At 46.7% G+C, this 13,462-nt stretch overlaps 1 protein-coding gene across 1 annotated transcript; it reads right to left on the bottom strand.

Annotated features, from left to right (window-relative positions):
- Positions 1-7,836: 7,836 nt before the first annotated feature.
- Positions 7,837-13,158, bottom strand: LOC144728631 (stomatin-like). Its single transcript, XM_078608195.1, has 7 exons — positions 13,002-13,158; positions 11,623-11,726; positions 11,131-11,203; positions 10,918-11,000; positions 10,106-10,309; positions 9,024-9,158; positions 7,837-8,378 (listed from the first exon to the last, which is right to left on the bottom strand). Exons 1-7 carry the CDS (start codon positions 13,045-13,047, stop codon positions 8,181-8,183), a joined length of 843 nt encoding a protein of 280 aa, XP_078464321.1. The 5' UTR covers positions 13,048-13,158; the 3' UTR covers positions 7,837-8,180.
- Between the last annotated feature and the right edge of the window lie 304 nt (positions 13,159-13,462).

Here is a 13,462-nt window from a genome sequence, read left to right as displayed (position 1 = left end):
TCGGCTCATTTTATCGTCTACTTGGGTTATCGTATCTCCCATGCCGGCCTGTAACCCAGCTACCCACCCCGGGGTTTTCTCGCTGGGTCTCTGGGGCTCCCTTGCCCGTCCCCTTCCTGCGATGGCGAGCTCCTCCTCCTCGAGTAGGCTCGCTACGGCGCACTCTCGTCCCCTCCCTCGAGGCTGCGCGCGCTCACCAGAGAGCTTCTCGCATTTACGCGCACGCTCGACAAGTGTGTTAAAGGAGAGGCGTGCACCGTCTATATTTGGCTGCCACCACGGGGTGCGTGCCAAATATCGCTGGACCTTCCCGGCGGCGAGGCTCTCAATTACTTTCGCCTCGTGCTCCGGGTACGCGAGCTGGGTCAACATACGTACGTCCTTGGCGTAATCTCGCAGATCCTCGCCGGCCTGGCGGCGGCGTGCCTCTAAGGCCGCCTGCGCATCCTCCTCGCCATAGGCGCCGAAGCGCCGTTCGAGTTCGCACATTAAATTTTCCCACTGAGTTTGTGTGCTTGCGGGCAAAGCTTCCACAAAGTCGGCTGCCCGTCCATCTAAATGTAGTTCTAACTGCTGCAACGCCTCCTCATCCGACCACCCATTAACCTTTTTAGCCCCCCTGATGCTGCGGGAAAACGATTTCCATGATGGAATTCCTTTGCCTGTAAATGTGCATTTGATTTTAACCTGGGTTGGGGGGCCTCTTTCCCTTGGGGGTGCGGGGGATCGTCCCGTTTCTGACACCAATATGTGGGGGTTGCTAGCCCCCGAGATCCCTCCCTCGATAATGTTAACGGCCGGGCAAGCATCATCAATCGCCCCCCCGCTGCTAGGTTCCCCACCCGTGGTGTGGGAGCCGTCGCCCGAGGATTCCCCTCCACCGCGGGTCCGCGTAGCCGGCATGGTTAATTTACGTACGCGCACACCCACACACAGCTCTGCGCGGCACTCACTCAACACGGAGCACTCACGTTGTGATCGCACACCTGTGTCATATACGTAGTGAACACACGCGCACCCACACGCGCACCGCTCTGCGCAGCGCTCCCCCGAGGCGAGCCGCAGCACTACAGAACCACTGCGTACACACGCTTCCCCACGCGCTCACACTGCACGACAAGATCACGCGAGACCACGCTTCGCTATTAATGATTTATTCCCTGGTAACTTAATGTTGAATCAGTGAGTCGACGAGGCTGGCCTATTCCACTAAACCGGTACCTATTCCCTATTTATCGGCTATTATCCTACCTCACCTCCCCACTCACTGTTTGGCGCCCGTGGAGGTACCTCGATACGTCGCACGGACGTCCGGGTCGCTGGCTGCAGCTGCTGCTGGTCCGCTGGCCTGGAGAGAAGCGCGCCCCTTCCCCCTTGCGCCCCCCTATTTATTCTCCCTACCTCAAAGGGGTGCTGCGCTGAACAATGGGCTCGTAAATCCTAATTAATCCCTTTCTCACGCAGGCCCCCATCATCGAGGTTCATGCGGCGGCGTCCATTACAAAGGTGCGCCGTAGGAATTTGTGCACGGCTGCCCGCGTGCCCCCGCTCTCCAGGTTATTCATACTAATAGCCTTATTCTTTAACTCCCCTAATAATGGTGCCTGCGTGCCCGAGCGTAATTACGTCGTCCCTCCGCTGCCTGTGCGGGGGTGCCTGATTATGCGTTCAGATGCGCTGCGTGTTTTCTAACGATGCTCCTCTATCACAATACTTATTCCCTCTGCCTGCCCCGTCGATACTCGCGTGTGTGGGGGGAAATGCGCCTCAACCGCGGTGGCCGAATGCCCCACGCCGCGACCACACCATATTAAGGCTGGCCGCAGCGCCGCGGTGCCACGTAGCACGGGGGAGGTCATCCAATTCCCTGATCGCCGGAAACCGTGAGAGTTATTCCCGATAAGGGTTTCTCGGATAAAAACCGGTCTATCAGGTGACCTTCCCTTCCAGCTCTATGGGGGGGGAATGCGTGCGGGTGTGTGCTTATGTGGGGGGGGGGGGGGTGATGGGGGGCAGTGCGGTGGGGGAAGCCGGGCGGCTCCCTGGCTCGGCAGAGCGGCCCCGTCACTGTGGCACCACACATCCCCAAAAAAGGTATTGTTGAGGCTCTCAAGGACAATTAACGCAATAATTTGTTTTGTTCATCGGTGAATTTGCACGGTGAGTATTAACGCGACGATTGCCCTACGAGTGCCAGATTTGTGCCACGAAAGGTGTGTAAACAACCAAAATAATCTTCGTTTTGGCTTTACTCTGCGCTCGGTGCCCTTCGCTCGGGACGCACTCAGAGTTAACATGCACATTGCTCTGTCCGTAGCGTGAGTGGACGCGAGGCGCAACGAGAGCCCCAGTCGCTCCATGCCAGCTTGGAGAGCAGCTGACCTCGACAAAAACACGTTGACATTGTGAGAGAAACCCATCCGAACGGATAAATAGTGTTGACCTGGAAATAACACCGTAGGTTTCCAATAACACGCAAAAATGTTTTCAAAACATTGAGCTTTTGTTAATTACCCAACAGACCATCAGCAGTTCTGGGAGCAGTGCATCGTGGTCCGCATTTTGCTTAAACTTACAGTACTGTATAAGGTAACTTTGAAAAATTGCTAAATCACCCGGAATGTAGCAAAACTCGTCAGATTAGTGCTGTAATGTAAGCAAAGGACAGCTTAGAAAAATGCAGTACATGTTACTTTACAGGTATATCTACGCTCCCAAATCTATTCACCTTGCCTCCACATCACAACTTTCAAACATGGTTAAGTGTGGTCGAATAACCCCCATGACCCGCACGGCATGGGGAGGCCCTCAACCAACAGTGGATTGACAAACGAGGTTTGCATGCACAGTACATAAGGTACGATACAATACATAAGGTAGTGTTAATAGCACAGATGATAGCTGGTGTATCCAGCTATCATTGTTTTAGTTATGATATCTGATTTCGATTTAACGATGTCCATTTCGCCTAAAGGGTACATATTACCTGTATTCAAGGTAACATGACAACACGTAACAGGTGAGCTCCAAGAAGACTATCGTCTCCATCATATGGTAAAGTAATGTGGCCTTCGCTCCTTCAACGGTCGAATATGAACAGTATATGGGCTCTCTCCTGGGGCCCTCTCGTGGGGATATCAGACCTCCACTTTGGCATTTAGCTCCTGAACATATTTTGTACACAAACACATTCCTGCGGAGGGAGCTGGTAGGAACGTTGGGTTGCTCGGTCAATGGCCAGGGTCAACGGCAGCGTGGTGTATTCCGCAAATATGCCCGACTGTGGGGGCGGGCACAAGTCGGCGTGAGTTGGTTAAACGTTGAGTTTTATAAGGGCACCACGGGGTGACCAGCCCCTCCCCACCCAGCCCCACCCCTCCCACTCCCCACCCAGCCCCACCCTCCCCACCCAGAAACCCTCCCCACCCTCCCCACCCAGCCCCCCCACCCAGCCCCTCCCCACCCTCCCCTCCCCACCCAGCCCCTCCCTCCCTCCCCACCCAGCCCCTCCCTGCACGACGGACACAATAATCCCATGTGGGCTGGTGTAACCAGGAGGCTCCTACCAGTATAATAGACTATAATTTGCCCTTTCATAATTGATGTAGGAGCCAAGCTGAAAAGAAAAGTTGATGATGCCATCATTTGGAAAAAAACATGTGACAACGATATCAGGTGGTGACAGTCACATGACACCAGTGCCACGTGGAGCCAATGTGGACTTGTGAGAAGCAGACTAGGAGAGACTACAAGGACTCTTGGAGGATCACATGGTATACAGCGTGAAGATGGAGGTGGTGTATTTGTGTTGAACTTCTTTCGCACCATACGTAGCCAACCATTACTAGTCATGGGTGCGGGGTAAGGACAAAAAACGAAAGACAAAAAGCAGTTCTCAAGAAATGAGTTTTCAATATAGATGTAAAAGTGCATAGCTCTTGTGACTTTCTATTATCGATGAGCGTTACAGAAGGTTGCAGAAGTGGATCTGAAAGTGTGCGATGCAGTGGCCGTTTTTGTTCGATGGCTAGCCATAAAGAGTAAAATACACTGTTGGGTCACAAGGTTATCCAAAAGAGAATTATCCTGACATCGGATATGGACAGTGGCACGATAGTTGTTTGGGGTGGAGTCGCGTCCACAATAAGAATACAAAAAACATCTAATTAATTCACTAGCTCCCCTGTGCTCTATACAGGGTTTGTTATCAGTGGACTGAGTATGGCAGTTTGCAAATCTCTATTTTATATTTCACAAAGTACAGTAATCACTAGCATCGCTGTAGTGTATATAAATAAAAAATCGATAAGCATATAATGTTTTCTTCATATATCTATATCTTCACATTGAAACATTTAACTACACCACCCATCTACCCAATGGCCTTCTGGGTGTGCAAAACGTCAGCTGAATTCAGTACACGCAATCCTTTTGTAATGAGAGTGCCATCTATTGGGCAGCAAGGGGTAACCGCACGGCCACCACCAGGTAACGGGTATCCAATCCTAAGCGGGGATATATCTGGGCCAAGGGTCATGGACGGAGTCAAAGGGGGAACGTGCGGGAACCATCGGGAAGGTTTCCAGAGGGGGCGTGGCTAGAGGTGGAGCTAGAGGAATATAAGCAGAGGCAGGGGAGGACTCGAGGTCGGTGTGTGAATCCTCGAGTCTGGACTGTGTCACTGCCAGAGGTCGCAAACGAGTTTTGATTCCTTACCCGTACCTGGCCGCACCAGGGTCGCAAATGGGTACCCGTACCCTACCCGATACCTGGCCGGGTACGGGTAGCCGGGTATCGGGTAGGGTACGGGTATCGGGTACCCGATTGCGACCTCTGGGATGAAGCCATGTTGCAGGCGCGGGTGGGTTTATTCTAGGAACTTGAATTGTGAGAAGAGACAAGATGTTGGGAAATGAGTGACAAACGGTTACTCACTAGTGACTCACGGCCTACCCGTACCCGGCCGCACCAGTTGTCGCAAACGGCTACCCGTACCCGGCTGGGTACGGGTAGCCGGGTATCGGGTAGGGTACGGGTATCGGGTACCCGGTTGCGACCTCTGGCTCACTGCAGAAGCCTCTCCTCGCCATCGACCACGTGGCGGAACCCCATTGAGGCTCGCCTCTCCACCCGGCACATCGCCAACCAGCGATGGGATCGGGCAGTGAGAGACGAACCTCAACGGCGGAACAGAGAGAACGGCTCGTCCCCGGCCGTAGAGAGAAGGGAAACATACGGGGAGAGCTGTAGTGAGCTGTGCAGGAATTCTATCAATAAAAGACGCCAGTCAAGATCGTCATGGAAGTCGTTTAATGACACTTAGGCTAGTTTTGACATACAGCATCTCATTCGTCACCCTTGCGTCAAATCTGGTGAATGCCCAAATACTATATTTGCATTTATTAGATAGCTGCTTACAATTCCTTAAAACCTGTTTGCATTGAAACATTTTATAATTGTCGTTAAGTGCGCTTTTTCGTCTTGTCACCACCAGTCTTGATCAGCCTTTTCACATGCAGTTTTATATGTCGACACAAGCACATCGACATGCTCATAACACAATGCTCATCATGAACAGCCATGGTCAATGTACTATTGAATGAAGGCCATCTCACGCTGTCGCCATCCTCCATGGTCCTTTGATGCCACAATCTGTCTCCCTCTGGGACAGGACCTCTACGGTGGCTCTCCTCTAAGCTGTGTTCCTTATTTTTAGTTGTCATTTTGTCACCAGTCTTATCCATCGGCCATCCTTTCTAGATATATGTCCTGACCAGGGTCATTTACATTCACTAACAGTGAGCCTTTTCACATGTGCTTTGTGTGTTGGCTTCAGTCATCTTGCACTTCCCAATTACCACGGTTGGCTACGTACGGTGCGAACGTTCAAAATACATCTTGATATTCATGTTTGGCATAAGCACCCCCATACAGTGCGGTTCACATGCCATCCCATTGGCGGGCTCCATGAGCCATTCCCAATGTGTGTTGACAAATATTATCATGGCTACATTACCCTGACAGCACTTTCACATAGCGGTTAGGGCTGGAAAATCCCGTGTTTAAGTAAGTTCGTAACGGTTCAATGACTACAAAGCTTAAAGTGCACTTACGTCTCACACACAGCACAGTCATACATTACAGTGTTAAAAACTTGGTTTTACAAAACATGGAATTTTCACTTTTTATATTTTGGTGCCACGACATTTCAGACTACATACTGCAATGCTCTTCACTATCACCTCGTCTCAGCTAAAGTGTCATGCAGCCTACAGTTATAACTATGTTAAAAAGCAATATGTACACAAATGTACAATGCACTGTATTTTCAAGCTTACTATAACCGTGTAATATTTTTTTTATGAAACCGTCAATTTGAATTTATGGATGCACTTACAAATTTAATATGGCGAGATTTATGTATATTTTCATCACGTGAATTTGTGCATATGAAAAATAAAGAGCATGTTTACTACAGTAAAACATGCCATAGATGGGTAATGCTGCGTAATCGTATCACGTGGATGATGTATGCAGTAAGGAGATCTTCTCTTATCCATTTTTAAATGGGTGACCCATATTGCAGATCTTATCATTTGCAGGTTTATCCGGAAATGTTCTCTCCTTAACTGCACGGGGGAAAATGATTTGCAAATAGTATGAATTTGCTGTGGGACAACTTATCTTCAGAATAATTATGGATAATAGGAGTAATGTCTTAGGCGAAGCAATGCCTAATACCCACGGATAACCCCCAGATGGAATTTCCACGTCACTCCATGTATCAGCGAAAACATGGCAGGTAATGAATCTTCAACAGGTGGTGGATGTATCTCCTTTTGGCTGTCTGAGAAACGCAAGAAAAAACTGAGATATAAAGACAGAGACACACAGATACCGACATAGACACGGAGACAAACACGGAGATAAAGACCGGCCGCAGGAAATAGGACCTTTTGCGGACCCGACAGCTCCCGTGGATAATAGGAGTTCTGTATTTGTAGAATTATTTCTTGAACTTAGCACACTCCACGAGTCATTCAACAGCTTTGTCCTTTCCATCTCAGCTAGTTTCGCCTAAAAAGTCCAACAACGACTCAGCCGTTTCATTGTTTATATTTAATCAGAAAAAGCAATATATAACATTGATGTAATAATATATGCTGACAGATAAACTTTGTTACAAAACCAAACAACGTAAAATTCGCAGTGTCTGTATTAGTATATTTTAACTTTTATATAAAAAAAATTACACGTACCTTCCTGTACCAACATAACCCCAACAATAAACATTAGGAATATACTCTTTGGTTCTTTCGGTAAAGTCACGTAGATATAAAATAAAATAAATTAAATCACGACGTTTTGGGCGCAACACAAGCGTCCGTCATCAGGTGGGACAACCACAGCAATAAAGCAATTGGTGAAGTGGGCAAAAGGGCTGCTGTGACAAGAGGCTATATAGGTGGAGCCAGAGAGGGGGGGAGGAGCCAGGGAGGAGAGATAGAGAGGGGGGTGTGGGGTAGAGGGAGTGGGGCGCTGCCAAGTGAAGCGCTGCTAGAAGGGATTAAAGGGCGAGTACGGAAAAATGCCGGGGGGGGGGGCGGGGGGGAGCAGGGCTGGGAGTGGGAGGCTGCGTGACTTTACCGAAAGAACCAAAGTGTATGGATCCCTGCAGTCACGAAAACTTAAAGTCTAGATTAGGAATGTAATTTATCACAACTCAACAAAATATGTATTTCACATTGTCAATGGAACTACTTCTCGCAGCCTCAGGGTTCACATGCATTTAATAAAAAAAATGTACACGCAAAAATAGTTCTTAATCGACACACATTTATAGCGCAAGAATCAATATTTATTTATGAATTAATGCATTGTAATGTTGACCCCAAGTCAACACACAGCCACATAATTGCTTGAATGCTGATTACAACCTCGGGGCATACTTGCCAGGCATACCAAATTAAGTGGAAGGTTTACATTCTTAAACCGTTTTACTGGATGCCAATCGATTTTCAAAGCAAAGATTTGTAAAAAAAATGTTTCAAGATGGATATGATAAATTTTGACCATCGGTATGCAGTAGCAAGATTTTAAAACTCGGAAGCCTACTACTTAAATTAGTAGGGTTGACAATTATGATCAGGGTGTCATTCCCTGGAATCTCGATGAAAGGCTCATTTCTTCCATGATGCTCCCATGCCCTGCAGCAGATCCATGGGCAGTGGGAATATGATGGTGGAGTTCTTCTCGGCAGCAATGGTATTGAGGGTCTGCAGGTAGCGGAGCTGCAAGGCTGCTGGGGCCTCCCCCATTACCAGGGCCGCCTCCTTGAGCGCCCGCGATGCGTGCATCTCTCCCTCCGCTGAAATCACCTGCAGCGAGTGGCATCGGGGTGGTTACCACACAGAAGCTTTGCTCTGATGAAAATGCAAACAATGTATGCATGTTGGGATGAGGACTGAGTAAGCAAAATGTACACTTTAATTTTTTCAGCATCATAAAATATTTACTTATTATATGCTGCGTTTTTTCATTGCGTTATTTTGTTGGGGTGCTTGATTATGAAAATATAACCTTCATCATTTGTATTTAAGCATAGTGTGCTGACTGTAACTCATGGCAACCCAGCCAAAGTGCAAGACACTGTAATCACGAGGGTGTGTTTCTGCTAACTGTAGGGCTAGTGCCGAAATCAAATAGGGTGGTGCTCGATTACATAACAGGATTTTCACATTACCAAGCCAAGACAGCGGAAGATTGAATTAAAGCTAAATCTTCCATCACTTCTCGGTTATTCACACATTTATAAATCCTGTAGGTTCACTGAAGATCCACTGCATTTTATCATCGTAGATGCACCAGTCGCACGGGTCGTCTTTTCAAAAAGGTTTCTTTGAAATAAAATATAACAAGAAACCCAGCATGCGTTGCGAAGCAAGATGAAATTATTGTGGATATGTTGCACACAGGATATTTATTTTCTATCGTAATAAACATTTTCACAAAGACACACAAACCTTGGCTCTAGCCTCTCGTGTTGCCTCAGCCTCAGCTGCCATTGCCCGCTGGAGCTGGTGGGGCAACTTGACGTCCTTGATGTCCACTCTCTCCAACTTTATTCCCCAGTTGTCTGTAGCATCGTCCAGTGTGAGCTGCAAAACCAAAGAAACCACAGCATGGCAATGCACAATGTTTCACCATATGGTCCTAAACAGCACTGAAGAACCAAACTGCACCGGCAATGTACAGTTCTTAGACGAGCAAACAACGATATAACATTAAGACAGAGACATGCAAAGTTAGTATCAGCAGTAACTAATGGTTTTCTGAGGTGGAATTAATTTAAGCTACAGGCGGTCCCTGCGTTTACGACACAATGCGTTCCTGGCAACACCGTCGTAAATTGGAACGTCGTAAATTGGACCCTACTTTCCCATAGACAATAGGAACAGTAGAACCATCACTTGCCATGTGTTTTTTTCCTTTTATCAGACATATTTAACACGGATTAATGGGAGAAAAATCCACAAAAACACTTGAGAATAACAAAAGCTCCACACCAAGGCACATCGGAAACCAGACTGTTCAAATGTGTTCCGAGTCATGTCTTGGAAAATGCGTCTTGAATCAAGTTTCAGCATCGTAAACGATCCGTGGTGGCATTATACAAACGTCATAAATATGGATTGTTGTAAGTCTGATCGCCGTAAACCGCGCCTGCACTTGGGAGCAGAGGATAGCTCGGCATGCTGACACCTTGGGCAAGGTACCATCCTCACAACCCCCATTGTTATTTTAGTTACAATTTCACTTCAGTTTAACACATAGGCTTCCGCGGCCAATATTATTCATAAAGGTTTTTTGGTGAGATTACATAATTTGTATTACGTGACAAAGCTTATTAATTGGCTGTGTCGGGTGGTGGTGGGTTAACCATGCATTTATATTTGCGAGATCTCACCCAAAAAGCTTTTATGATGAAATTTCATTTCAGTTTACAAATTGCACGTCTTCACTTGCACATTACTAAACCTTGCGCAGTTGAAAAAAATCACTCCACAGTAAACAAAGTACTGTACAGGCATCTGTGCAGACCCACCTGCATGGTGTGCGCGATCTCCTCCCGGTCAGAAAGGATCTCGGACAGGTTCTTGGTGCCCAGCACATTTCGGAGCGTGGTCTGGGCAAGCAGCTGTGTGGCCGAGTTGGCATTGGTGATGTTGGCCACAGACAGGATGGCGTTCTGTACACGGTAGTACACCACGCCGTCCACACTCACTGTCACAGAGTCCTTGGTGAGAATCTGTGGGGAAGTGCAAACGGGCACACGGGTGAGTAATCATATATGGTTTATACTTGCGGCACAAAGATGGTCAATAATTAAAAGTTCAAAAAGGGTAATATTTGTAACGATTTTTTTTTACTAAACATCAGTTGCATCATCAGAGTTTGACCTGTTAAAAGCTACTATATAACCCACTAGGTAACCCATAACCCAAAAAACCTGTGTATTATGGATAACCCATTGCTATAGGCAAGACTTATATATGAAACTATGTGTAATGTATTATCCATAGAAGTACATTACACACCACCTCGGACTGATTCACCTGGCATACATCTGCTTTGATGAGATCTTGGAAGCTAAGTTGAGTTGATACTGGACAGTACCTGGATGCGTGATCACAAATCATAGGCTACTGTGGGGTGTTATAGGCTACTGTGAAGCTGCATTGTGGGCAGCAGGCCAGTGCTGCTAATCCATTATAATATATTTACATGCTCACACATATATGATTCCCGCCTTCACCAACCCAAAATGACCAGCATGTTGAAGTATGGTCAAATAACCCCCATGAACCATATGGTGTAAGCGGTGGATTGACAACATGTCCACATAGACCACCTTACCTCTTGAGGAGGGATGTCAAAGTTGACTGTCCTCATGTCCACCTTCACGAAGTTGTCTGTGCAAGGTACTATCCAAAAAAGACCTGTGCACATCCACATAAGGTACAGTATACATCAATACATATGTCACTGACAAAGAAAATGTAACAAAAGCTGAAAATTTTTGACTTTACAGAACAAGAAACTCTGCTCTGTCATAATGAAAATATTTACCTGGGCCCTTAGCGCCTCCTGGTTTGATTCGTCCTAGTGTGAAGATGACGGCTCTTTCATATTCTTGCACTATCTAATAAAGATAGAAAAAGGAAAAACACAAGACACGCACGGGGTAATTTTTTCCAAGGTCACCATGTGTGTAGTCGTGTAAGATTCAAGAGTAGTTAAGATGTGTTGCTTTGTTTTCTGTCAACATAAGTTCATGCAGAATGTTTAATACGTGCCTCTTCCCCATACGTCTGGATGAAAACTGTGTCTGTACTTAGTTACAATAAACAGATTATGTGAGCCAGTGGTTTGTCTTAATATGTAACCGCTTGGACTGTGCCCCCTATTCTATACTGTAAACTCTACACAAGTTGATGAATCCAAGCTTCATACAAAATGCAGCCAAATGAAAGCTAACATACGATGCTCAGTGTTTTAAATGAAATGTATACAATACTTAAACACTGTATCCATGGTTTGTATGTCATTTAAATAACTTACCTTGAAACACATCCATATGCTGATTGGGAATGTGATGAGTATCAAAAGGTAAGAAAGTCCGATTAACAGGTAACCACAGCAACCGACTCCACTGCTAGAAGGATCTGAAAATACACACAGATTTATCCACTTTAACCTTGAGTAGACAATTAATAATACTTCCACTTATCAGAAAACGGGACCACAGGTAAATGGGAGTTGTTCAGCCCCTTTTATACATTTAACAAAGTTAGGTGAGCAGATGTATGCAAGGTGCAGTAAGTAAACACACCAGCACAGTACATGCACGAGGAGATAACACCAAAGGTTGGAACGAAAACAATGTGTGCACACTTTAAAATGTACAAGCTTCATACCCCTGTCACTATGTGCCTTACACGGCAACAGCCGCCATTGGCCGCTAAGTGTCAGTGACGTCCCCACGGCGCCTGTGCCAGGCTAGGTGCACTTTGAGGCCACGATAAGTGTCCAAGGTTCTCTGCTGACAGGAGGTCTCGGGGACAGACTCCAAGGCGCCATGGGTTGACGAACTGAGACGACTGGCAAGATGTGCCCCCTACTGTGTAAACTTGCTGCGTTTTATCCGCCCAGCGCTCCGCTCTTTGTTGTGAGCGTCGTTCCTCTGCCTCCTCACGGACACACCTGGCACCGAACATTAATCTGATACCTAACACCAGACACTTACCACACTCACCTGTCATCTACATATGAACAAAAGGCAACTGAAGCCAACCACTCAATTTACATTGGCACTCCATCCATATTTACCAACCCTGCTAATTTAGGCGGTAGGATTCCGATGTGAAACCTATTTACCATGTACCGACTTGCATCGCAAATGTTGCATCAATAATTATTCCACGATTGCGTAGAGCGGTATGTCACTCATCACTTACTAGACGCAGGGCTCACGATTCAGCTGACGCCACTCACAAGACTCACGACTACCACCGCGCACCACACAGTGTTTACACGGATGGACGCAAATACATAAACATCGCTGTTGCTAATTGTTTTTTTACCCTTCTATCTGGCAACAAAACTGACACCTTTTATTTTTACTGGCAAATGAGGTTCCCATATCGCTGTTGTTGTTAAGACGCCAAACGTTATCAACTAAAATACATCAGGAAGTGTTTCGGACGATGACAATGAATAACAAAGGCAACCACTTTTTTGTTTGAGAATACAAAATACACGATTTAAACTACACAACGCATTAGTAAACGTCGTACACAGTATGCAAAAGTGAGATGTCAACTCGAATTCTCAACATCGCCTTATAACACAAAACGAACACATAACGCAATGCTTGGCCACACGTTTTTTTTTTAAAGCCACACACTTTTCTCCCAACGCGCATCGTGTTTGTAACCTACCGGCAGAACTATACAACTGGTTGTCGTCTGGATTCCTCTTCGACATTTCTGCACCGACCGAATAGGAACACGAAGACAGGGCAAGAGACGTGAGAGTTCTCTGCAGAATAGTGGATTCTCGACTGATTTATACACACGACGCGCCTTATGACGACATCGATGACACGTGCGTCTTTTTCCACACCCCTGGGGACCTCGTGCCCGGGTGACTCACGACCCAAACATCTCTCAGGTCAACAAAGCACCTTACGCAACTGTTGGACACGCCCCATTCGTTTTGATAGCGTTGCTCACCACGGAAAGAAGATACACATTCGTTTGAATTGAATGTTTTTTTCCCCCAATCCTGCACTGGTCAACCTTGTTTTAGTATAGGTGTGCCTTGGTATGCAAGATGATAGATTCACATGTTATGTCGAAACCGGTCCATTGGGTTGCATTCTTTGAATCACTGAAGGTCG

The sequence above is a fragment of the Lampetra planeri genome, chromosome 2, assembly GCF_965212315.1.
Source record: "Lampetra planeri chromosome 2, kcLamPlan1.2.h2, whole genome shotgun sequence".
Lineage (NCBI taxonomy): Eukaryota > Metazoa > Chordata > Hyperoartia > Petromyzontiformes > Petromyzontidae > Lampetra > Lampetra planeri.
This window is presented reverse-complemented; position numbering and strand designations above follow the sequence as displayed.

Bases quoted from the DNA above. Each gene is read 5' to 3' on its own strand.
- LOC144728631 (XM_078608195.1), bottom strand. From the start codon at position 13,047: ATGTCGAAGAGGAATCCAGACGACAACCAGTTGTATAGTTCTGCCG. The intron at 11,001-11,130 runs GTAAATATTTTC...GGATGTGCACAG, and splicing joins AGGAGGCGCTAAGGGCCCAG to GTCTTTTTTGGATAGTACCT. The intron at 10,310-10,917 runs GTAAGGTGGTCT...ACTTCCCCACAG, and splicing joins TTGACATCCCTCCTCAAGAG to ATTCTCACCAAGGACTCTGT.